The 25,586-nt window shown below is 42.9% G+C and overlaps 1 protein-coding gene across 4 annotated transcripts; it reads left to right on the top strand.

Moving 5' to 3' along the window:
- On the top strand, nt 1-25,507 carry MAFF (MAF bZIP transcription factor F). 4 transcript variants are annotated; one of them, XM_060245466.1, is made up of 3 exons: nt 6-222; nt 19,720-19,790; nt 22,281-25,507. In XM_060245466.1, exons 2-3 carry the CDS (start codon nt 19,755-19,757, stop codon nt 22,692-22,694), a joined length of 450 nt encoding a protein of 149 aa, XP_060101449.1. In that variant the 5' UTR covers nt 6-222; nt 19,720-19,754; the 3' UTR covers nt 22,695-25,507. The 4 variants fall into 4 exon arrangements, with proteins under 4 accessions (XP_060101451.1, XP_060101449.1, XP_060101448.1 ...); XM_060245465.1 differs by having other exon boundaries at nt 7-332; XM_060245464.1 differs by lacking the exon at nt 6-222 and adding an exon at nt 849-927.
- Nucleotides 25,508-25,586: the final 79 nt, after the last annotated feature.

Raw genomic sequence — 25,586 nt, 5'->3', positions numbered from 1 at the left:
TGGCAGCTTCCTTTCACTTCTCTCTGCCTATGCCCTTCGCTAAGATGGGGAGGGAAGGGAAAGAATGATGTCATCGTATGACTGTGTTTTTATGAATGAAAAGAATCCTGTGAGTGAGTAATTCCAGGAAACTCATATTACAACTCAGCAGCTCACAGCGCAGAGCTCCGCTCAGCCCTTCTCCTTGGACAACAACAACCTTCATTTACAGAAGCAAACAAGGTGAATCGAAAGCAGAATAAGCAAGGAAAAATAGAGGGAGGAAGGCCTCTCTGAAGACAGAAAGAAGGAGGGAAGGAGCCGGGCAGCAAACAAAGACGGATTTCTGTGAAGTAAGTGGAGGCTCGCCTCGTAACTCTGTAGTAGGGGAAACTTCACAGACGTCAGAGCCAAGGACGGGCTGCGTTTGCTTTGGGGTGCTTGCGGGTCTTTCCAGAGGGATCTTTTTCGTGCCCACCCCACCGGGCGAGGAGCCGGAGAACGTGAAAAGGGTACGTGACCCCGATATATGTGGGCTCTCGTGACGAGATGGTGCGTAGCGTGAGGAGTGTCCGCTGTTTGTTGTTCGCTTTCAGGGCAAGGCTACGTGGTTGTCGTCGTCTTCGTTTTCATAGTTATTTTTCTCTCCCTCTGGGGTGGGGTGAACGGTGTGGCGAGGTGGGGGGGGGGAGTCTTCTTCCGGGATCCCCACGTTATGGGGTGACTTTTGCCTTCGGTCTCGGCACTTGCTAGGGAGCCCCAGACGGACTCCAGCTGCCCAAGGCAGGAAATCGCTCAATAACATAGGAGTTACTCATGGCACATATTAACCATGTGTGTGCACGTGCTGAGGCCTTGGTCACATGCGGCGATCAGTTCACGGGTACGGAGGCGAGCTGGGCTTTGAGGGGCGATGGCGGGGTCGCTTGCAAGCTGATGGGACTCCAAGTAGGTCCTGCCTTTACTCGCCCCCCGCCCGCCCCACAGGATTGTTCATTTGCAGGAAGAATGTTGTTTTGGCTTGTGAAGTATTCGCGGGGGGGGGGGGGTGGATTCCCAAAGGGTTGAAGCTTGATGACGGAGGGCGAGCTGCCCGGTGAGCTTGTAACGGGGGGGACGACGACAAAGTTCCCCAAACTTGGAACTTTCAGATCAAAGGTTTTTAAAACCAGAGAAAACTCTGGCGTTCTGCTATGTGACGCGTCCTCCGGAAGAAATGCGGGGAGGTGGATTCCTCTAGTGGGTTCTTCTTATTTTTTAAACTAGTTTTCACGTTTGGGATGGGGAAGGCATCTGTGGTGGCTATAGAAAGATACCACACCGGCCGATCCTGATCGTTTAGTTGTGTAACTGTGGCTTGGCTGCCTTCCTAAGGTCACTAGAGAGGTGTTGGCTCTCCAGTGCACCTGTTACCTTCTTGCTGAAATCTTTGGGCCCTGTCATGGGTCCGTGGGGCCTAGAGTGTGGAATGTGCTACTGTTGGGGCAAGAGTCAAACTAGCAGGATTATATATATATATATATATATATATATATATATATATATATATATATATATATATATATATATATATATATATATATATTTCCAGGTTTTTGAGAAGACATCCACTTTGTTCCTTAGAATTTTTGTTCCTTAGACATCCACTTTGTTCCTTAGGTTTTTGAGAAGACATCCACTTTGTTCCTTAGAATTTCAGTACCATGGGGAAAAGGACCTTTCTAGTTAGACCTATAATAAATGGATAGGAACGAATTCTGCATTATTTCCCTTCAGACATCTTATGTCTTGCGTTTTTAATTCCCATTGTGCAGTGTAACTTTGTGCTGTAAGAAATCTGGGGAGGTCACCAAGGAGGGCTGCATTTTACCTGTATGGCTGGAGGATTTTGTATATGTAATGTGATTGATGACTAGCTTGAGAGGAGGGGCAAGAACTGTAGGTAACAGGTGCCACTGCAGCTGGTATTGCCTAATAGATACTATTGTTGTGAAAGCTACCTTTCATAAGGGGTAGGAAATAAGACAAAAAAAAAAGACCCTATGTCAAAAGCCAAATGTCTCAAAAATACTACAGTGTCCACTACTGGCAAGACATGTTGTTATGAACTCCTCTTAAATTCATCTACCACAAACTCCATGATTTTATATACTGAATAGGAAGTTGTATATTCATCTTGTTATAGGGCAAGTCAAATGTCTATTTATAGAAAGCTTTAGGTGGCTTTACAGACCTGTAAATGGATGTTTGACAAAGCGTTTGACGCAAGTGCACAATTAGGTTTTGTGGTTTTTACATAAACTTCTGCCACACGGATTCTGTCTTCTGGAGGGACAGACTTTGCCCTGTATAAACTGTCTCTGATGCATGTTTACAACTTCTAAGGAATGTAATTCTATAACGAGAAATCTGCTTCATCGTCTAGTTATTGCTCAGATTTAGAATTTTAAAACCCTTCATTTAACTGACACTTGGTAACTATTTCCATACACCCTAAATAAACTAGATCTCATTATTTTTGGATATCTGTGTGCCTTGCTGCAAGTACGTTCTCAGATTGTTGCTGGAAGAAAGAGAAGGGGAGAGTATAAAGGGGAAGGAAGAAGTCACTGGTGACTTTGTTGCTGATATTCTCATCAGTGGATATAGGTGATTTGCATACATATTCCATAGGGACTGAATATATTCTAGTGAGGATGCCATTATAGACTTTAGCATATTTGAATGTTTAGATACTTGTTTTGTTAAACTACCACATAGTATTAATTTGCATAACTGTCAGTTCTTGACAGCCTTTGTGACAATGACACTGTTCTTATTGTTGCTCTGAAGACCAGCTATTGGTGGGGATTTTTTTAAACCTTAATATGAACAAGAGCAGGAGCAAGAGAGAGAACTGGAAGGCTAGACTTTGATCCTGAAAGCATTAGAAGGATTCTCTTCTAAGCAAAGGTTAATAGGTTTGTTTTAATCTATAGTTTTGGGAGAAATTGAAGTCAAGATAGGAATTTTTATTCATTTTTCTTCCAGGAGACCTCATGTAGGTGTGCTAGTTCTCTCCCCTCCAGATTTTATACTTTCAACAACACTAAGGTAGTTTAGGCCAAGCAAGAATGACTGGCTTAAGATCATCCAATGAGCTTCATGGCTAAGTCAGAATTTAAATCTGAGTCTTCCTGGTTTAACAATCTAAAGCTGGAAGTAGCCTCATTGCATTAAGTTCAAATGTGCCTATAAATCTCCATTGTTAAACTCAGGGCAGTGGTAGTTGCAAGTTGTTAAGTAGATGTCGATTGTGCATGTCACTAATTGTCTGGGTTTCTCCAATGTCACCCTTTAATCCTTGGAGTCATTTTGTGTTTAAACACACTCTCTTTTCTATGCCATGAACTGGCAGATGAATGCTCATGTGTTGCTTTAAAAAATGAACCAGTGGACCACCCATCTGAAGCCTGGGAAGGTGCAAGACTGATAGCTGAGCCAGCATTCCATTTGCTAGGATGCACCCTGGTTAATTAAATTATGAAGCTGGGAGGAAGACCTTTTTGATACTGCATCTATTTTTACCCTGTACACCTCTATCACTTTTATGTGACTTTTTCAGGAGTTGTCTTTGAATTCAGCTGGCTGAATTAGGAGACAAATGTAGGATAAGAAAATTACCCCCATCCCCAAAAAATAGCCCTTAAATTATTAATTACCACTGGTTCTCAAATGCCTTTCTCAGTTGTCCCATTTGGCTGCTAAGAACATGCACTGATCTGTCAGCTCTCCTTTAATATTGAAAATCCTCTTTACTCACCATCCTTATGAGGCTTCTAAGTGTCATGGATTGCACTAGGTAGTATCAGTTGGGTGCTGAGTGGCACTTTCTTTTTGCAAACACTTCTCTGTGTCTTTTGTCCAGCGCACACTCCCATTTATTATAAATCTTTGGTTTTTAAAGGTTTGTATTCAAAGCCTTTACTAAGGCCTTTGGCTAAAATGCTTTAGGACTGCTCCTCCTGAAACTGAAGATGAGTAACTCTCATTCCTCCTGTTTTAGGCTTGCTTTCCCATACCTTTATTGCTTCCATCTTTTGTTGAAATCTAGATAGTAAGCTCCTCAGGGTAGGGACCAGTCTTCTTGCTCATGTTACTCTTTGAAGTGCAGTCTATGGTGGTAGCACTGGCAATGGATTTAAAAAAAAAACCCTTTTGATATCTGGGCTTAGAAATAACTTTGAGTTGCCTTTGGTACAAACTCTCCTGACACAAGCAGTTCTTGTATCTCGCTGAATATGGCTTTGCAGAGCAATCCTTAACAGAGTTGTACTCTGCTAAGCCCATTAATTTCAATTGAATTAGAATAAACAATATCATTTTGTTTTTGTGTGCTTGGAAAGCACAATTTATAGTCCCTAAGAGAATTATTTTAAGCATCTGATAGCATGTGCCAGAATTTATACACACACACAGGTGGAATTCTAGTAGGAGCTTCTTTGCATATTAGGCCCTACACTCCTGATGTAGCCAATCCTCCAAGAGCTTACAGAAAAGAGCCTTGTAAGCTCTTGGAGGATTGGCTACATCAGGAGTGTAGGGCCTAATATGCAAAGGAGCTCCTGCTAGAATTTCACCCCTGTATATATATGTGTGTGTATTTGCACACATGCTTACAACTATGTGTTTCTTTTGTTTTCAGAATAGCACACAAAGCACTGAGTAACATCTGCCTGCTCTGAAGTAACAACTCTCTCATAGATAATTAAACTTCATTAAATGTTAGATGCCGAATCCTTAACTAGTGCATATTTACACTTAAATTATCAGATTAATATTAATTCATGCCACTGGAAGAAACTTCCTCAGAAACTAATTTTGAAGCTGTTTAATAACAATCCTCCAAGCTGCTGCTGCTGCTCTAGGATTTTAATTGGTAGCTCTAAGTTGAAAGAGATATAAACATTTGCCTAGAAAGTCTTTACCTGGACTATGGTAGAGTTGATGAACCAAACCTTGAACAGAATTTCTGTTCAGTTTAGAATTTTACAGGCATTTTATGGATCATTCATGCCAGTAAGACACAGGATAGTTGAGCTCTTGAGGCTCCAGCTGTTCCGCTCCTTGCATCTGGATTTGATCAGCAAGGACTGGTTGTTGACTTGTGAGGTATGGTTTGATGTGACCCGTTTCATGTTCTAACATTCTAATGTTAGAACTAGTAGCTAAAAACTCAATGAAGCACTTTTTTAAAAACTATTTTAGTCATTTATATCGTCTAAATTTCTCATTGGTCATATGTGTCCCACTGCAACATGTAGATACTTCAGGAGAAGACTAAAGAAGAGATAAGAAAGACTGTTCACGTCTCTTTTGTTGTATCTCTCTCCTGTTTTTTGTTTTCATGTTTCGTTACTGAGATTTTTTTCCCCAAGTGTACTGAAATATAGACACATCTCTTAACACACTAGCAGCCCAGTTCACAACCCATTTGAGAATGAGCATTTGGATTTAAGCCACTAGGCCCATTGAATTCAATCTAGCTAATAGCCAATCCAGAAGGTGCCTGGGAATCTGTGGTCAGGATCTCCTGCTGTGGTATCTGTGTGTTTTAAAGGCTAAAAGCACTGAGAGAAGAAATTTGGGCTGAGGACATTGTACCACAAGGGTATGTATACAGATATTCCCAGAACTCTGATACCCTCATGAAGCTCCTATTTGTCCTGAGTGGGGGTGATATACAGGTATGCCCATGTTTTAAAGTAAAATATTCTAGTGTCACCCTGACCTGGATAGCCCAGGCAAGCCTTCTCTCGTCAGATCTCAGAAACTAAGCAATGCTGATCCTGACAAGTATTTGGATGAGAGACCTCCAGAGAATACCAGAGTCGGGAGGTTGGCAGTCATAGCTGTTATAGTTTAGTCTGACTTTGGGCCTTTTGCTTGGAACCACCACCCCCCCAACAAAAAAAAAATACAGATTTGCTCATCACAGTCTGCCCTTGCTTTTCTGGAGGTTACACTTGTGTCAAGAACTCAATGCAACATAATATTTAGATCCTGGGCAAATTCAAGACTTCCTTCATTGCTGTTCTGCTTGCTTTGGGGGAGGTGGTTGCCCAAGTGTCATGGAGACTTATTGGACATTCCCTATTATACAATTCAGTGATGACTAGCACATCTCCCCCTCCCCCCCAGTGCCTCCACATCACTCTGTGAACTTCCTTTTAAAATATGTTTTTAAGAGGTTGACAAAAGGGTGAGACAGTGTATTCAGGGAAGGTAGTCTTGCTCCTCTTTCAGTTTTTTTTAATCCCTTAATTCTTCATGAACACTATTTAGGAACAGTGCAAAATTCACCAGATTTCTTCAGATTGTTTGCAACTTAATTTTTAAAAAGAGCAAAAAAAATTCTCTTGTTGTTCAGTCACAGTGGGAAATTAGAGTTAAGGAGTAATACTGGCACCAGGGTTTGTAGGCGTATGTATGTATATATATTTTAAATGGTGCCAATGTCATACTGAGTAAATTCTATACCTAAATATTGTATCTAGCAAGCTACAGTATATCACAGAAGTGAGTACACCCCCTCACATTTTGTAAATATTTAAGTATATCTGAACACTGAAGAAATGACACTTGGCTACAATATAAAGTTGTGAGTCTACAGCTTGTATAACAGTGTAAATGTGCTGTCTCCTCAAAATCACACAACACACAGCCATTAATGTCTAAATTGCTGGCAACAAAAGTGAGTACACCCCTAAGTAATAATGTTCAAATGGGGCCCAAAGTGTCAATATTTTGTGTGGCCACCATTATTTTCCAGCACTGCCTTAACCCTCTTGGGCATAGAGTTTACCAGAGCTTCACAGGTTGTCACTGGAGTCCTTTTCCACTCCTCCATGATGATATCATGTAGCTGATGGATGTTAGAGACCTTGTGCACCTCCACCTTCCATTTCAGGATGCCCCACAGATGCTCAATAGGGTTTAGGTGTGGAGACATGCTTGGCCAGTCCATCACCTTTACCCTCAGCTTCTTTAGCAAGGCAGTGGTCATTTTGGAGGCATGTTTGGGGTTGTTATCATGTTGGAATACTGCCCTGCAGCCCAGTCTCCGAAGGGAGGGGATTATGCTCTGCTTCAGTATGTCACAGTACATGTTGGCATTCATGGTTCCCTCAATGAACTGTAGCTCTCCAATGCCAGCAGCACTCATGGAGCCCCAGACCATGACATTCCCACCACCATGCTTGACTGTAGGCAAGACACACTTGTCTTTGTACTCCTTACCTGGTTGCCGCCACACATGCTTGACACCATCTGAACCAAATCTTGGTCTCATCAGACCACAGGACATGGTTGCAGAAATCCATGTCCTTAGTCTGCTTGTCTGCAGTAAGCCGTTTGCGGGATTTCTTGTGCATCATCTTTAGAAGAGACTTTCTTCTGGGACGACAGCCCTGCAGACCAATTTGATGCAGCGTGCAGCGTATGGTCTGAGCACTGAGAGGCTGACCTCCCCCCACCCCTTCAACCTCTGTAGCAATGCTGGCAGCAGTCATACGTCTATTTCCCAAAGCCAACCTCTGGATATGATGCTGAGCACAGGCACTGAACTTCTTCAATTGACCATGGCAAGGCCTGTTTTAGTGGAACCTGTGCTGTTAAACTGCTGTATGGTCTTGGCCACCATGCTGCAGCTCAGTTTCAGGGTCTTGGCAATCTTCTTATAGCCTAGGCCATCTTTATGTAGAGCAACAATTCATTTTTTTCAGATCCTCAGAGTTCATTGCCATGAGGTGCCATGTGGAACTTCCAGTGACCAGTATGAGGGAGTGAGAGTGATAACCTGCTCTCCCTTCACACCCGATACCTTGTACCACTAACGAGTCACAGGACACCAGCGAGGGGAAACAGCTACTTGAGCCCCATTTGGACATTATCACTTAGGGGTGTACTCACTTTTGTTGCCAGCAGTTTAGACATTAATGGCTGTGTGTTGTGTAATTTTGAGGGGACAGCACATTTACACTGTTATACAAGCTGTAGACTCACTACTTTACATTGTAGCCAAATGTCATTTCTTCAGTGTTGTCACATGAAAGATATACTTAAATATTTACAAAATGTGAGGGGGTGTACTCACTTCTGTGGCATACTGTATGTTCCCTGTCCCATCTGCTCTATGGGGAAGGGATGTTATTGTCTCAGAAATCAGGGCTTGTTTGGCCCAAAGGCTAAGAAGGGAGGGGTATGGCTCAGGGGTAGAACATCTCTTTGACATGCAGAAGGTCCCAGGTTCAATCCCTACCATCTCTGTTTGGTGGGATCAGGTCATAGATGATGTGAAAGACCTCTACCTGAGATCTTAGAGAGCTGCTGCCAACCTGAGTAGACAGTACTGACCTTGATGGACCAATAGTCTGTTTTAGCATAAGGCAGCTTCATATGTATATATAGTTGTAGTAAATTTTCCCTGACTGTACAGAAAGACCCTGAATCCATAGATAATACAGGGCTGTTAATCACTAACATTTTATGTAGGCTTTTGAAGTGTTAAAAGAGCATTGCATATGCTGAGTAACATAACAAGTGTTACTGTAAAGTAAGGGCCAAACTCGATGTTTGCTTTTTTAAAGAGTTGGGCCTGTCTTCTCTGCACTCTCTCAGCAGTTGTAGGGAATAGCTGTGAATCCCGCCCCCCAAAAAACAAACAAACAAATGCCTATTTGGGCTCAGAACACCACAGGAGGAGTGAGTGTTCCTGCCATCCTTCACAAGCTGCTTTCCCATGCAAAACGATGCAGAGGAGGGTTGGTGCTCCACAGGGAACAGCAATAACAAGGAAATAACTCCATCCACCTGCCAGTTATGGTATCACCATGGAAAAATGGCTGGGGAGCAGGAGTCCTTCATTCCCCTCCCAGGGTGGTATTCTGGCCCTCAGTGGCCCATTTCCTGCAGCTGGTATGTGGCTGTAGGAAACCAGAGTTGGATCCAGGGAACCCAGACCCAACTCTTTTTTTAAAAAAGAAAACATCTAGTTTCACACTGAGATTATAAATGTCCTTAAATCACTGGAGGGAGAGTGGCTTGTTAAAGGCTAACTAGTGGGCTTATGATAAGGCAAGATTTGAACAGGACTTCCTGGTTTGCTTTTTATCCACAGCACTCTGTCCAATTCTCCCTGACACTTTTTTTGAGATTCTCTTATGCAGGGGCCTCCTACGTAGTGCCAAGGCAGCTGCTGGCATCTTTCCTGATGCCCGCCAGGTACTTTAGGAAGTGGACAGGGCTAGGTGGAGCTTCTATCCAGCAAGGCTTCTGATTGGCCATTGGAGATTTGACTGGCTGTTCAGATTATGTAGCTTTGGCAGCAGCTGCTGCCATATCACAAGGACCTTCACTACATAACTGAAGGCAAGCTGTGTCTGTGCAAGAGTATATTTTAAGCAATATTTTTAAAGGTATCAGAGCATCTGTCTGAAATGCTGGAAGAGTTACCATTAAAGTTATGTGCGACCTCACTTCCTGACATTTTGTACTTGGCTCCACCTCTTGGAGCAGCCATTTTGTAGTTGCACCCACCATCCTGTGTAGGGTTGCCAAGTCCAATTTAAGAAATATCTGGGGACTTTGGGGGTGGAGCCAGGAGACTTTGGGGGTGGAGCCAGGAGCAAGGAAGTGACATCACTTCCAAGTCAAAGGTCAAGTGATGTCACTTCCTGAACTTCACTCCTCTATATCACTTCCAGCACACTGCATCAAACCCCACCTCTAAAACCCTTCATGGGGGTTTAGGAATCCTAATTTCTACATCACTTAAATTGAATGTGTCCATCTAAAAAATTCAAACCCATGGGCAATGGCTATCCTCCTACACTTCAAAATGGGGTCTCTTCTAATACTAAATGTATATATCCCTCCCCAGCAAAAATGATCAGATATAGCAAGGTGCTGTAATTAATCTGAATTTTTTATTGAAGAACTTTTATTAGATACTCCAGCACACCTGATTCTAAAGGGGGGGGGGGGGAGAGAGACTTTAGTGCTAGACTCAATTCAAATGATAAGATTCTAATTGACAAATTTGGATGAAAGCTTGCTAAATAATGTCACTTAATTCAAAACAGATATGGGCTTCCCTCTGAAACAGTGGAAGCCATTCCCAACCTAGTAAGACTTAGTTACTGCTGTCTTCTCAGGTCAAACACAATTACAAGCCTAAGTAGCTCTATCATACCTCTGGTAATTCTGTGGTCAGGTATTTCTCAGTTGCATTCTCTTTGCCACAAAAAAGAATTTGTAGCTCTTTATGCTTCAGGAACTTGGCAATTTGGAAGCTTAAGATAATTCACACCAGAGAAAATTCTTATATGCACACTAGAGCATATTATGTCCTCCTCTATGTCTAGCAATTGGGAGTGGAGGTTTGCATATATCACCCCTACCAAAAATCCTAATAAGCAGCTCTGGTTACCATCATGTAATAGAATAGCTCTAGGGTTGCTAGGACCTGTCACTGACCAGAGGCAGGAGTAGGGTTGCCAGCTCCAGGTTGGGGTATTCCTGGAGACTTGGAGGTGGAGCCTGGGGAGGACACGGAACTCAGTGGATTACAATGCTCCCAAAGTCCACCCTCCAAAGCATCCATTTTCTCCAGCAGAAATTGACTTTGTAATCTGGAGATATGCCATAATTCCAGGAAATACTTTCAAGTATCAGTTATTCATCTTTTCATTTAGTGGGATTAGAAAAGAACACAATATCAAAACAATATCTGCAGTACTGCATTTAGAACACCTGAGACTCAGAAGCAATGTTCCCTCTAAGCTGTGGGGTCATGTGAGCAAAAAATCTACTTTGTGAGCTATTGGCATTGAAGTCATGAGCTCCTGCATAAATTAGTTTCATGTGGGGCCATTTTTCCTGAGCTAAGACCAAAATGTGTGAGCTGGAGACTAAAAACTGAACTAGCTCACACTAACTCAGCTTAGAGGAAACATTGCTCAAAAATATGTTTAAAAGTCATCTAGAACCAACATATTCATAATGCAATAAACTATATTGCTTCCTTTTCACAAAAAATACAATTCCTGTCAAACTATCTGATCTTTACCTGGAAAATCCCTCCCCCCAGTCGTTATAGGATTGGTTTGTTTGGTGTGTTTGTTGTGATAAAAAACCTGCTATATCTTAAGGGGGGGGGGAAGGAGAGCAGGATAATTAACTCAGCAAAACAATGCTAGCAAATAAAAATAGGTTAGTTTTAACACCCATTTTCTCAAGTGAAAATGACTTCTGTAATCTGCAAATCAGTTGAATAAATATGCTTGCATATGAAAAAATATACCTTGAATTAAACTTTGTTGGTCTTAAAGGTGCCACTGGGTTCAAAGTTTTAGCAAGGTTTTAAAAATTAAGACAAATTTCTTCAGAATGTTCCAGACACCCGGGCCAGCATATACCAAAGTTAAGCTGAACATGGGGTAGCCAAAGGCAATAAAAGCAGAGGAGGCAATAAATCAGATAAGACAATGAAAAAATAAACAGTCTCCACAAGAACACAAGGCTGGGAATGCGCTTAGCCCAGCCCGGCTGAGAAGCACATAAAACGAAAACTTAAGCACTCTAAACCGATACCTTAAATCATTTAAAATCAAGCTTTAGAAAGCACCTTAGTCGCAGAGCAAAACAGCGTCAGAAGACTACTCCTTGCCTGCACTTCCTGTTCTGGAAGAGAGGCTTTTCTTCTTAAAGGCAAAACAACCCCAAAAGTTCTCAATAAGTATTCTACTGCAAAGTTCTGCAGAAGTTGCTGCTGACAGGTTGAGGGCAAGGCAGTTTATCAGTTCATGCATCATTCAAAATCTTATCAAGAACACCTCATGCCTTTCTGTTCTGCAGTGAAGGCACAGAGCAGGTTTGTGTGACGAGAAAATGTTTGCTAAATCTCCCTCTCTCTGTGCCTGGAAGGAATGTTTATTTACACACCAACCACCTCTACAAATCTTCTTTACTAACAGGACAGGACACACACACACACCCCCTCCCTTCCCTTCTTTTTCGGCTCTTGCTTAGCATGCCTGGGTGAGGACTGGACTCCAGTGCCGAGCCTTCGGTGGGTGCAGGGAATCAGGCAGGCTCTCTCCGGAGAGTGGCATGAAGTTCCCCCCCTCCCCCCGCTTCTGGACTTTTGGAGACCGGGGGAGGAGGCTATAAATTCTGGAGTCTCCCGCCAGGGCGGGGGGGTTGGGAAGCCTAATCCTGTGCCAGAATTCCAAAGGTACCTGCAGGCTGAAAACAGTTGGGAATCCCCTGCTTAGATGGTAGCTTGAGTCTGCCTCTTTTTCTCAGTGGATGGGTTATTGTGAGTAGTGTAGGAGGCAGAATGTATTTGGCTGTTCTCGACCTGTACTGCCAGGAAGAGGTACCCTGGGATAGCTAGCCTTCTTTTTCTTGGGCCATTTACACTAGGGAGTAGAAACAGTGCTGCCATATTTTTTGAGGGAAAATGCTGGATGAAAGCCGGGCCGTCCAGTATGTTAGCTGTGTGTCACAGACCTCTGCGTGCTGTTTGCTGTTCCAGAACATCTGACTCCAAGGTTGTAACTGGCCACTCATTAGTCTCATCTGAGCAAGACAGCTTTCAATTCACTTCTCCCAGCCAGCTCTGCTCTCCTCCACTGTTCTCATGCCTTCCCTCACCTGACCTGTTTGCTTGGTGGCTTGTCAGTCAATCTGAAAAGCCGGCAGGGGTACAGCCTGTGTCTGCCTGCTTCATAGCAACTGCATTATGCCTTCATTATGGGTGAAGACACAGGGTGGAGAAGGCAGCACATGTGGCCTTGGCAACCTTTCACAGTTTCTGCTGATTCACAGTGAGACGGCGTCTCTCCCTCCCACATCCCTGCTGTCTCTGACCCATCATTCCTCCTTCAGGGATGTTTGAAACCTTTAAAGTTATTTATTTGGTTTGACAAGCCATCCCATCATGGGGGCATGGCACAGATTATTAAATGTGCCCTAAAATTCAGCCTCATTAAAACAACAGTTACAAATCCTTATCCCCTGGCTAGTTGAACCCTGGAAATTAGCCCAGGCAGGTTTTTCAAAATACTGCTTCCATCTCCACAAGGAAGTAAAGATTGTAGTTGGTTTTGGAACTTGTCTAGAGGTGAATACAACAGCAGTAGTATAATACCTTTATTACAGCAGACGTAGTGCAATACTATGTCTTTCTCACACACAGCTCCTGCTCTACCGGAACCCTCCCTTTGGTTTTGATTAGTGCAGGTGTGATAAACTGCTGGCTATTATATTCTCATAGGTGTCTGGCCCTTTGGACTTTTGATTGGGGGCTATTGTTTTCCGGCAGCTTTTTGGTGCACCTCGAAATCTGTGTTACAGCACCATTTCATACAATTAAGTCTGCAACACATCTGTATTCTTCAAATGGAATAGAAATGTAGAAATATAATCTGAAATATCTTTTCTCCCCCCCCCCCTGTAAATTATTTTGAACATTCACCCTGATTAAAAGCTCTGGGGAACTCAGAAAGGTTTGATTTGTTTTGGTTTTGGCTATTTTTTGACTTTTTGGTTTGTGCCTAATTAAAAAGGTACTACATATACTGAGAGAGAGAGACTGACTGACTGCTGTTGGTTTTGGAAGACTCTAGGAAAGAAAAAGTCAGTGATACTCTGGCTTCAGGAGCCACATGTGGCTCTTTGGCATGCCACTTGTGGCTCTTCTGACCACTGTTCCCTAGTGCAGCACCTGCCTCTTGTTTCAGGACAATGGGCAAGACTATTAACTGTTAGAGCTTGTGGTTGGTACAGGCCTTGAGGTGCAGACTTCATGCCAATGATGGAATTGAATGTGGCTCTTTTGGCTGATGGTGGCCATGGCTCTTTGTGAACCATGGACTGAGCCCCACTGCTGTAAGGCATGGTGGGCCTTAGCTGTTTATCATACTCAGTTTTGAGGTACCTAATAATCCCAGGCTTGTTGAGGAGATTTTCAAACTTTGTCATGAAGGCATGAGAAAAACTGCCCTGTGTAATATCTCCCCCATCCATGAGACAAACAGAAGGCTCTGCTGCAATGTCATGATTGTGTACTAATCTTAAGGGTACATGGCAAAAAGGAAAACTTTAGAAAATTTGATGGTTACACTTTGGTATCCGTAATTCTGACAATCAATAGAGAAGGATGGCTTTCCAATTCCTGATCTGATGGATTCATGAGAAAGGCAGAAGAAATCCAAGAATTACTCAGCAACCATAAGTATGACCTGTCTTACGTGTGATGCTACTTTATCTTTTCTTGAGTATTTAAAGAGAACATAGTATTGTATTTGTTCCATAGCATCATAGTGTGATATTCTGTTTCTGTATATAATGATGAAAGGGAAGAAATCTGTCTGTTCTCCTGATCCTTTATAGCAATATACCTGCATTTATTTTAATTAAAAATTAGATGTGGGTAGGGATGTGTGCTACAACAGAAGAGAATATGGATGCACAGTTGTTTGGTTAAGCCAAAGTATAATGGGATAGCCGTGGAAGGAATGGGGTGGTATCGTGGACTTGTATTGTAGAGTGGGAGGGAGTGTTCAGTCCCTAATGAAGAAAAAATTAATAAAGTGAACTGTAGCATTAGCAGGGAAGTTGCATTCACCCCTGCTAATGATGGCACAGGCATTGTCCAGTAGGTGCCTGTGACATTTACTCAGTCATCCTGCTATTGAGCAATTTCAATGGATGCTCTGTGTTTTTGTGTGGTTAGTTTCTCACTTATAAAACTTTGTAGATAAAGTGCTGATAGAATGCCTGTTCCCCACAGGAAGGAAGTTGGGTGCTCCCACATCAAATGACTTTATACAGCTGTGTATTTGTTGTATGGAAAAAATGATTGCCTGGCTGGAAAGTTTCTTCCTGGAAACTGACGTGGTATAGTGGTTAGAGCAATTGACTAGGGGCATTCAGACATGAAGTCTTGAGTGCAGTCGGAGGATGGTGGTTGTAAGGATAAAATGGAAGAGAGGGGAACCATGCATGCTACCCTGAGCTCTTTGTAGTAAGAGGGAGATCAAAATGTAAAAGAGAAGAGAGAGAGACTTCTAGAAAAATCACTTTTCTACATGCTTTACAGAGTGACTGCATAGTAACGTAGTCACAGCTACAGTAAATACACACACATCTTGCAGGTAAATATGTACATTTGCTTGTAAGAAGGAGTCAATGCATGTTAAATTTGCATATGTGACCAGTACCTGGACAAATGTGGAGTTTGTATCACATGTTCATCAGTATAGGCACTGAGTGCAACATAAGATTTATTCAGTGCATGTATTTTTAAAAAGTGTACCCTGTACACAGATTGTGCACATGTTTAGTAAACTTGCCAGGTTCCCTGCTACAACAGGAGTTTTGGCAAATCCTAGAGTGTACCATGATATCACTTCTTGTCTTCACCAAAAGTGACATCAATATCCTGTCATAATGCTGGCATGCCAGTCTCTGTCCCCTGAATGCTCCTGTGGTTGCCAGCAGTGGCCTATGTGCTGAACGTGCTTCTCCTTTGCCTTCCCCTTTGAATGTCTTTTAACTCTACAGATGGCAACGTTTGTCCAAAATGCATCTATCTTGAGGGCTGAAAATGTCATCCATCTCCGATGAGACACAAAAGTCACAAAAATGGAGTATACTTCGGCTTGCTGGTGGAGCTTAAGGCACATATTTTTGTGGCCTCTGCTCAGACTTTGACTAGCCTTCATTCCTAGGAAGGGAGAGAAGTTGGCAGTGCCCTCAATTGTGACTATCTGAAGTCCTGCCCTTCTCAAACAGAATGCTGTGTTAGTTCTATGAGGCTCAGGGGCCTCTTGTATCTCCAGTTCCTGGGTCTGTGCCCATCTCCTATTGCATCTGTCCACAGTCTCCTGTCTGGACATGCCTTAGTATGAGCAAAACAAACAAACTTGAATAATGTTTTCCCTTCTCTGCCTCTTTTCTTCTGTATTCTGAGGGGAACGTTCATCTCTGAGGATAAGGAATCTTCCATAAATACCTCTGAGCCATAAACTTTTACTTTTTCTCTGAAGAGGAGTGAAAAATGGCAGTTGTGATAGCCCATGACTCAAGGAAAACAAGTAGGGATTTTAGAGAAGTCCATGTTTGATCTGCCTTTGGTGTCTTCCCTGGGGCTTTAGAGATCCAACAAAGTGAGAAATGTAAGCCCAATTACTGAAAAAAGTGGCTTTAGCTGCTCAGCTGAGTTGCCTTCAAATTGCTGTTTTCTGAGACAGCAATGAGCTAAAGCTTCCATTAACACCAATAATTATGTCAGGAGTTGTTTTTAGTGCTTCCATGGTTCTGCATATACATTCTGTGCTCAGGATAAATTGTTCAGACATCCATTTACATAATAAACATTTTTGTATCTGAGTTCTGAAATAACTTGGGGTCATTTAATATCAAATATTGTAAGGACAGGATAAATTGGAGCATGTCCATTCACATATATAGTTATTCCCTCTTCTCCCAAAGACCTTGTATGTATAATAACAATAACTGTTTTTAAAAGCAATTAATATAAACAGTTTGTCTGCCCCCCCCCCATCTACCATTAAAGCTCTTCCAATGGATACTTATTTTCACTTTCATCCATGGAACTCAGGGCTTTCCCTCCATCCTTGTCCCTCCTTTTCCCCTGGCAACAACCTTCTAGGTGTAGAACGTGAGGTGAGAAACAGGGACTGAACACCACTACATAATCCATTGGCCACACAATGGGAGCAGACTGGCTTGTGTATATGGGGTATAGCTGAATAGGTGTGGATGTGTGCCCTGGGTTTGCTCAAGGAGGTAGAAGATGTATGAGTTAGAATCATAGAGTTGGAAGGGACCTCCAGGGTCATCAAGTCCAACCCCCTGCACAATGCAGGAAACTCACAGATACCTCCCCCTAAATTCACAGGATCTTCATTGCTGTCAGATGGCCTTCTAGCCTCTGTTTAAAAACCTCCAAGGAAGGAGAGCCCACCACCTTCTGAGGAAGCCTGTTCCACTGAGGAACTACTCTAACAGTCAGGAAGTTCTTTCTAATGTTGAGCCGGAAACTCTTTTGATTTAATTTCAACCCATTGGTTCTAGTCCTACCTTCTGGGGCCATGGAAAACAATTCCACATCATCCTCTCTATGACAGCCTTTCAAATACTTGAAGATGGTGATCATATCACCTCTCGGCTGCCTCCTCTCCAGGCTAACCATCCCCAGCTCCTTCAACCTTTCCTCATAGGAGTTGATCTCCAGACCCCTCACCATCTTTGTAGCCCTCCTCTGGACCTGTTCCAGCTTGTCTATATCCTTCTTAAAATGTGGTGCCCAAAACTGAACACAATACTCCAGGTGAGGTCTTACCAGAGCAGAGTAAAGCGATACCATCACATTACATGATTTGGACACTATACTTCTGTTGATACAGCCCAAAATTGTATTTGCCTTTTTAGCCACTGCATCACACTGTTCTCATGTTCAGCGAGTTCCCATTGTGCTGTGTCCTCTGAGAAATTCATGAGAAACATCCACATAGGAACCATAGATGGTTGATCTTGGACTCCCCCTCCCCCCCTGGCATGTAAAGTTCAGCAGGTTTTTTGCTGTGACCATGTGATCTCTGAAAATGTCAAGGGCCTCAGGTGGAACAGTTTCAGAACAGGCCAGAAATAGAGTTATGGGAGCCATGCATTGGGATGAGAATTCATTGTATTGTTTGACCTGTTGAGTTTCCCCCAAGATGGGCAGTCAATATTATGTTAACACCGCTGAAGAAATTGGTAGGGCACTCTTTGGTGGGAAATGAACCACAGAGACTTCTGGGGAGCGAAGAGCATTAGCTGTTCTACTCTGCACTGTGCCACACATATTGATAGTACTATATAAATTGTCTGTCTTCTCTCCAGCCTTTCAAATGTGATTCACTCAGCTTCTTCATAACCCACAGAAAACACACAAGGATTTCTCAATTGTTTGGACTTACATTTAATGAAGACCCAAGTTGGATCTTCAATAAAAGTAAGCCCAACCTCCCAAGGTGGAAATGGTGGTGTTTGTTCTTTTTTTTTCCTAGGAAGGGTTCACAAAAGTTATTTTAGTCAAGTATTTTACAATAGTGTGTTAGTGACTTCGCAAGAGCTTGCTCAATGGAAATGAGGAAAATCCCATTCTTTCATGAAACAGCTGATTTGCCATTCTCCTTTTTTAAAAGAAGGCCTGAAGGACACCCTGATAAAAATCTGATGTAGTGAGCTTTGACTCATCAAAGCTTATGCTATAATTTTGGTTAGTTTTTTAGGTGCCACTGGACTCGTTTTATTTTGCAGCTCCACAAAAGACCATTATATTCAGATCTGTGCGTAATAGTGTAAAAGTGACAAAGGGAAGCTCCCTTCAGATCAGGGCCAGAAGCAGCTAGGGTTTGTTTATATATGGGCAAGGGGGGGCACATTTTGTTGTTTTTGTGATTAATCCTGGTAAAAGGTATTTTATCCTAGTAAAAGGTATTCTCTGCCTTTTATTCTTGGATTTTTCTTTGGAGCAACAGGGTTATCTGCAGCCTCTAAAATTTACCAGCAACACAACCAAATAATGCATGGTTCTCAGGTGGAAGGACTACTAGGGGTCTGCAAAGAATCAGTGAGGTGGGCACATGTGGGTTGGGAATTTTGCCTTCACACATCTGCAGAACTTCCTGATCCAGTAAGCTGACAGGAGAATGTATAGAATACTTTTGCTCTTTCCATCCTCTTGCCCCCCACCCCCCAATTTTAACTGAATCTACTCTGCTCTCAACTTTCTGTGCCTTCTGGAGCATACACCCTTCTGATCAGGCTGTTTTGGATTTTGTTTTTCTCTGTTTTAATAAACTAATTCAGTCATTTTTTTCATTGTTGCTGAATCTTCCAAATACGTAGAAACCCCTACTTTCTCAGTGGGTGGCCTCATTTTGCTTCTTTTTGTGATCGGCACAAACCACCCAGTTTACTGTTCAGTCTGGTTTGTCCTATTTTAGGGTTCTGTGTTAAAGAGATACCAGTTCCCCAGCATATATTTCTCCCCCTCTATGCACACACCACCACCACATGTGTCTCTTTGCAGGCACTGGCATTTCACGGACACACCCGCTAGCTGGCTCCCCACGGTTCTGTTTCCTCCTTCTCAGGAAATGTTTGCCCTTGTGCAGTTTCCGGTAGCTGCAGGCCATGTCCAGTGGAGAGACACTCCAGGGTGGAGAGGATGAATAGCGTCTGTCTAACCTCTGTTTAGGCAGATAGGTAGGCGAGCTTATGGGACAGCATCAAACTGCTGGCTGCTGACATGGTCCAGTTTGGGGAAATTAGAAAGGATTTTTTAAAATGTTAGTCAGAAGCGAAACAATCTCCAAAAGTATGACTCACTCTGACGCTGGTTCTGTGATCTGGTATCTCTCCGTTGCTCTGCTGGACTAAAGGATTGTGGAACATTTTAGGATACCTCCACCCACAAAAGGATAGCTTTCTTAGAGATGAATCCAACTTTCTGTGACACATCTTTCTGTTTAGTGTGATGGGTAGGAGAGTCTGGGGTTGGAGAACATGGAGGAAATAGAGAGGAACCCTCTTATGTGAAAAAGCTGCTTTTCTCAACAGAGCATAAAATATATAGGGGTGAATAGCAATTACAGCCATTTTTGTTGTGCTCGATTACAGGGGCCTTCCTGGGGAAGACCGAAGTGCAAGGGGAAATGTCAGCTGACAGCCTGTCAAGCAAAGCCCTCAAGGTAAGAGCCTGTCAGTGCTGAAGAACAAGCTTCTCCCAGACACGGGTTTCATGTATCTTTAAACCAACATCAAGTCAGACCAAGATCTGGGAGGGAGGGAGGGCTCAGTCCTCCATAAAAATAGACAGTTTCACATTCTGGTCACAATTCGGCTCCTAAAACTGGCCTCCATTTCCCAATCTAGAGCAGTTCAGAAGGTGAGGGTATCTTTATCCTTCATGCTGCTGGCAGACTTTTTGCATATTTCTGCATATTCTCTTCCATTTACTTCTCTCCAAACCCTTTCCCCCCTTGGTACCTTTCAGAGCCATAACTAGTTTTTGTACCTGAGGCAAGAATATAAAATTGCACCCCCTATACTTCATAGTAGTTACTTTAGTAAAAGATAAATACAAAAATAACAAGTAATAATAACAGAATGTTTATTTTAGTCATTATATCCTTTTTCTTTGCCTCTCAGCTTTTTGTGCTAAGGCAAGTACCTCACTTGCCTTACACTTGTTTCAGCTCTGGCACCTTGCTCCACTTCCTTGTGCTGGCTCCCTCTGTTTCTTATTTCATAACTGTCTTTGCTGCCTCTACTTATTGTCCACCTTCCTCTTCCAGTTCCTGCATTGTCAGGTATACAAACACCCACATAAGGCTTAGCGTACAACTGGAAAGAGTCAGACAAGCTCTGCAGAATCCTGAAAGTCCAAACTTTATTTTTGAGTAGGGTGGCCATCCTCCAGATAGGGACCAGAGATTTCCCAAAATTACAACTGATCTCCAGATGACAGAGATCACTCCACCCAGAGAAAATGGCCACTTTCAAGGGCAGACTCTGTGGCGTTCTACCACATCAAGGTCCCTCCTCTCCCCAACCCCAGTCTTTGCAGGCTCTGCTCCCAAATCCCCAGGGATTTCTGAGCCTGCAGCTGGCATCCCAATATTTGAGAGACCAAAGCGTGCAGACAATGTCTGCAAGAGGTTCCAGTGGAGGTAGAGCCAAAAGAGGGAAGAGCTTCAGCATCCTTTCCTTTTGGCCTATGATGTTTTTCCTCTAAGGTGTAATTGTATGAGTTGTGACTATATGTTTGGGTGGGTTTTGATTTTTTTTCAAAGTGATCTGTTTTTATTATCCTATGCAGTTGGCACCACATTTCTCTGTCTTGATCACCCTTGTACAACTAGCTTCCATGGAAGTGGGGGTTGTTCATTTGTTTTCCCTGTGTTACAATTTGACATCCATCTCTAAATGGTACAAATGGTGGCATGACTAATACAATACCCTGGTTATGTCTCTGGACCTCCATGCCCCCCCCCCTCAAATGAATAGGCTAGGAAAGTAGAAAGATGATATTTCATAGTCAGGAATCTTATTTTCTATGTACATAATGCATACCACAATTTCTACACTCCAGATGTTATATTTTCTCATGTGTCAAATATGATTTAATTTGTATGAATAGTACTGTTCATTTTTGCATTATCACTATTGTCTTGTAATGGTGAAAATTTCAGTGGATAATATTTTTCTTTAAAAAAACAGCCCAGGAATTGTTTTCCACTCTCCCCCCCTCCCTTCCCACCCCCAGATAACTAATTTCCTTTCCCAGCTTTCCTAAGTTGGGCAAGAAATTAGCATATGAGGGGAAAGGAATTTAACTCGTTGCCATTACCTTCCTGGCTTTCTAGGAGAGGAGAGGATTCTGTTGTCTAAGAGAGGGCCCCTTATGAAAGGATGGGTATAGGGCTAGCTGGGTATATAGTCTTGGGATTTGAAATGTGAACAGCCTAAAATGGTACCCATAAAACAGCCTCTGGCTACAAGCAGATCATAGGATAGTTAAAAAGGACCTCTTCAGTTTAAACCTGGTAAAAAGGAATGTTTGGGGTAAACATCTAAAGAGAGTAATGTAGGTGCCAGACAAGCCTTCAAATGGAGAGTATTCCAAAAGTGAGGTAGCACCACTGAAAAGTCCTGTCTGTGGTCCTCACGCATCTCAGTTGTGTAGATGGGGGGTGGGGGCAAAGACCAGGACTTGAGAGCAGACCTCTCATTTACATGACCAGGGCAGAGAATTACCTACCCCTAGCCCCAATTTCCAACCCCTGAGGAACTGAATAGGAGAGAAAAATGGCCACCACATAATGATGCCCTAGGAGTTTCTTGTAGTCTCTGTGTTAAAGACCACAGACTAGGGGAGCCAACCTAGAGCATCACCCAGAAATATAATTTCTTCCTTAGACTCTGCTGAGGCAGGGTTAAGAACCCTAGTGGATGTTAACTGCACATTTGTTTGTGTATATCCTTTTTTGTATATTAAGAGCATATTTGTTGCAGAATTTAAGTTTTCTGGGTGCAAAATATTATTGGACCTGCTCTGTTTTCTCCAGTACTTTAACCTTTTTACCTGAGCTGGCCAGCACTCAGGTATGTTCTGTTTCCTGTGTTCCTCCTTTTGTTGTTCCTTCCTTTTGACATTTACCTGCTGCTTCTGTGAACAGATCAAGCGGGAGATGGGTGAGAACACGCCACACCTGTCAGATGAGGAGTTAATGGGATTGTCGGTGCGAGAGCTCAACCACCATCTGCGAGGCCTCTCCAAGGAGGAGGTGGCCCGGTTGAAACAACGCCGGCGTACACTGAAGAACCGGGGCTATGCAGCCAGCTGCCGGGTCAAGCGTGTTTGCCAGAAGGAAGAACTGCAGAAGCAGAAGACGGAGTTGGAAAGGGAGGTGGATAAGCTGGCTCGAGAGAATGCTGCCATGCGCCTTGAGCTTGACGCCCTGCGTAGCAAGTATGAGGCGCTGCAAGGCTTTGCCCGCACGGTCACTGCTCATGGTACTACTGCCAAGGTGGCTACCGCCAGTGTTATTACTATCGTCAAATCTGGCTCCAACCAGGCATCGTACTCCTAGTGCCTGCAAGCAGAGTTGTGAACTGAGTCCTGTTGCCATTCCTCTGCCCAGCTCTCACCTAGAACGGCTGTAGCTGCACTGGCTCCTTCTCCTTCTGTTTTTCTTCTGCCATCTTAAGGAGACTGGATTGACTTGAAGACAAAATGGCTGAACGTTGAACTTCCTCCTCTATCCCTTGTCGTTGTTGGGAGAGGGTGGGAAGGTGGTGCCTGACGTGTTATTTTTTGCTGTTAATGTGATCCCCGAATTGGAATGCAGTGGCCAGTTATCCTTTTCCCCTTCCCAGTCTGCTTTTCTCTTTCCACTTTATAGTCTGTCGTCTCCCCCTCTAAGTTAGTGTAATGAGTGGAAGACAGCTTCTCTTGATAGCTGGGAATACAGCTATAGAGAATGGTTGGTTGTATAGGTAGCAAAAGGGAAATATCTTTATTCATAAGGGAGCGAAAAGGATGCTAAGTTGAAGTTAAGGAGAAATGAGAAGAAGGATAGGACATAAATGTAATAGAAATCTATATTGTCAGTAAGAACCAAGGAGTAATGTAGGAAGTCAAAGACTTGGTTACCTTTCAGACTTCTTGACAGCCCAGGTTGCCCTTGTCCTGTTTGTGAGGATTGGTATACATCCTAATGTTATACTGTAAATGAGCAGCCCTAAAGTGTGAAACCCCATGTGATGAGGGCATTACAAGAGCAATCCCAGTTAGGGCTTTTGATGAGCAAGCATGCAATACAGGAAAGGGGACATTAGCTGAGGTAAGACAAAAGAAGGAAAATGATGGTTGGGTGATAATGATGGTAATGAGAGGAAGGTGATCATGAGGTCCCTCCTTAAAGCAAAGTTGCTGGCATCCCATACTGTATATCAAAGGAGAGACCATTGCTGCCTGTAGCTATGAATTCATGTAAATATTGGGTCGTGTATACTTTTCACCAAACAGTGCTATTTGGGCTGAGGATACAAAATGTCTTTCATGGAATGGAAGCAACTTCATATACAGTGGTTTCAAGGAGAGGAAAGTAAAGATGGGTTTGAGATTAGCCAGGAGAGAGAAGGATAAAGCATGTGATGAGATGGTTGGGTAGGAAGGTGGCAGCAGGGAAGCCTTTCTGTTTCGATGTAAACAACAAAATTTGCCTGACTTTGCAACTGGAGTGCTATGCATAGTGTAATGGGTATCACAAATGGGGAACAAACAAACGGCATAAGTCACCCATTCCCTAAGAAAGTCTGGTGGGGCTAGTGTCTTGCTTGGCTATATCAGCTTGTTTGAAAATGGATAATAGGAAGTTGAAGTGTTTTCTCCCTTGAAATTCTGGATGGAATTACTTACATTTTCTTTCCATCTTTTGACTTTTTCATTGGATGGAAACACTAGAAATCAAGAAAGAACTCCTTGCTAATATTGTGGAGATAAATGTGCAATGTATTAGCAAAATCTAACTGCAGATCTGGTGTTGTTGTTTTTAAATGCTTTCCTCTAATTTTGTTTTCATCAAGGGCAGAAAGTTAGTTTGTGGCCGCCTTTTACACAAACCAAAAACTGAAAGCTCCTGGAAGAGGAGGAAGATCACTTACTTGCTCCCAAGAGCTAGACAAACAACACCTAACCAGAAAAATGGATTGGGGGGATGTGCGCGAGTAGAGAGCTGCTGCTGCTGAAATGTCTTATGTCCCACTGTGTTTTTCTCTTCACCCTGTTGGATCCTGCTGCATTACTAAAGCAAAAGAACTGAGGAAACTCCTTGCTAAGTACTCAGAATTTGAGTGTGGTTTCTCCCCACCTTCTCAAGAACAAAGGGAGAAATGTTCTTGGATTTCCTAGTAGATTGTTGCTGTTCTGCTATGAAATAGTGGGGCTGCAGGGCTAATTTAGCCCCAGCTGAAATGGGATGCTGGGTGTAGGTTTACTTCTTGAAACGGTTCAAGGGTCTGTGGCGCTAGTGTCTCTCAACAACCAGGTTGCCTCTCATGGTAGGGCATTGCAACCTGGTTGGGTTGCCTCATTTGAACATGTCACCCAGGAATAAGACCACACTGGCTATGCAGTCTTAGCCCATCTGCTGCTATGTGTAAACCGGCCTGGGAATGTGGTCCAAGCAAGGAGCAAAGCTGTAGATAGCACCTCTATACCCAGAAGAGGCTGCCAGGTCAATCTTTCTGATCTTTTGTTTGTTTGTTTTAAAGTAAGCAAGCTAATAAGGCAGGGATGGCTTGGATTCAAGTGCTCCTTCTTAAATAACAGAAAGGGCATTAGATTAGAGGACTCATAAAGGCACCTTCCACTCTTAGCATATAAATTTAACATAGGAACCAGTGAGTGTTTGTGGGCAGTCACTTCTAGGCATTGTACCATTGTGAGTTATTTAAATGGCAAACAGTTACCCCTTTAATTCTTTAGACATATGGGTGGGTTCACCCATCCTGCAGCTTACCATGACATCCACCCCCCATGATGGGATCGGCTTCCAAGCCAGTGTTGTCCATCCTTCCCACTACCTTGATGATCCTGATGGGTGGGTTTCTTGTTTAGCATTTCTTCCCTTCCCCTTCCTCATCTCCCATCCCTTGATTTATTTATTGCACGAATATAAGTTATTTTCACGTCCTTTATGCCATTCCGCCTTGTGGCACGGCCAGGATGTTGGTACAGAGCCGTACTTTATATTTTATATATGCAAATCACATTTTATCTTCTATAGAGTAAGAAAAAAGTACTTATTTATTTTCTGACTTACAGTAAGTGTCCTGCCAGACTCCTCTGTATTTTGTAGACTTTACAAATAAAGCCAGTTTTTTTTTCCAAAACCGAAAAGCTGGAAACATGGTGTTTGTATTTTCTCAAACTGTTCTTGTATTTATTTATTTGGAACATTTTTTGTTCAGCTTCTTCA

The sequence above is a fragment of the Heteronotia binoei genome, chromosome 8 (genome assembly GCF_032191835.1).
Source record: "Heteronotia binoei isolate CCM8104 ecotype False Entrance Well chromosome 8, APGP_CSIRO_Hbin_v1, whole genome shotgun sequence".
Lineage (NCBI taxonomy): Eukaryota > Metazoa > Chordata > Lepidosauria > Squamata > Gekkonidae > Heteronotia > Heteronotia binoei.
Note: the sequence above shows the minus strand (reverse complement) of the source record. Positions and strands in the feature narration are given on the sequence as shown.

What these genes read in the sequence shown, in the direction of transcription:
- MAFF (XM_060245466.1), top strand. Translation starts at nt 19,755, where the DNA reads ATGTCAGCTGACAGCCTGTCAAGCAAAGCCCTCAAG. An exon ending in TGTCAAGCAAAGCCCTCAAG is followed by an intron (nt 19,791 to 22,280) that starts GTAAGAGCCTGT and finishes TTCTGTGAACAG; the next exon opens with ATCAAGCGGGAGATGGGTGA.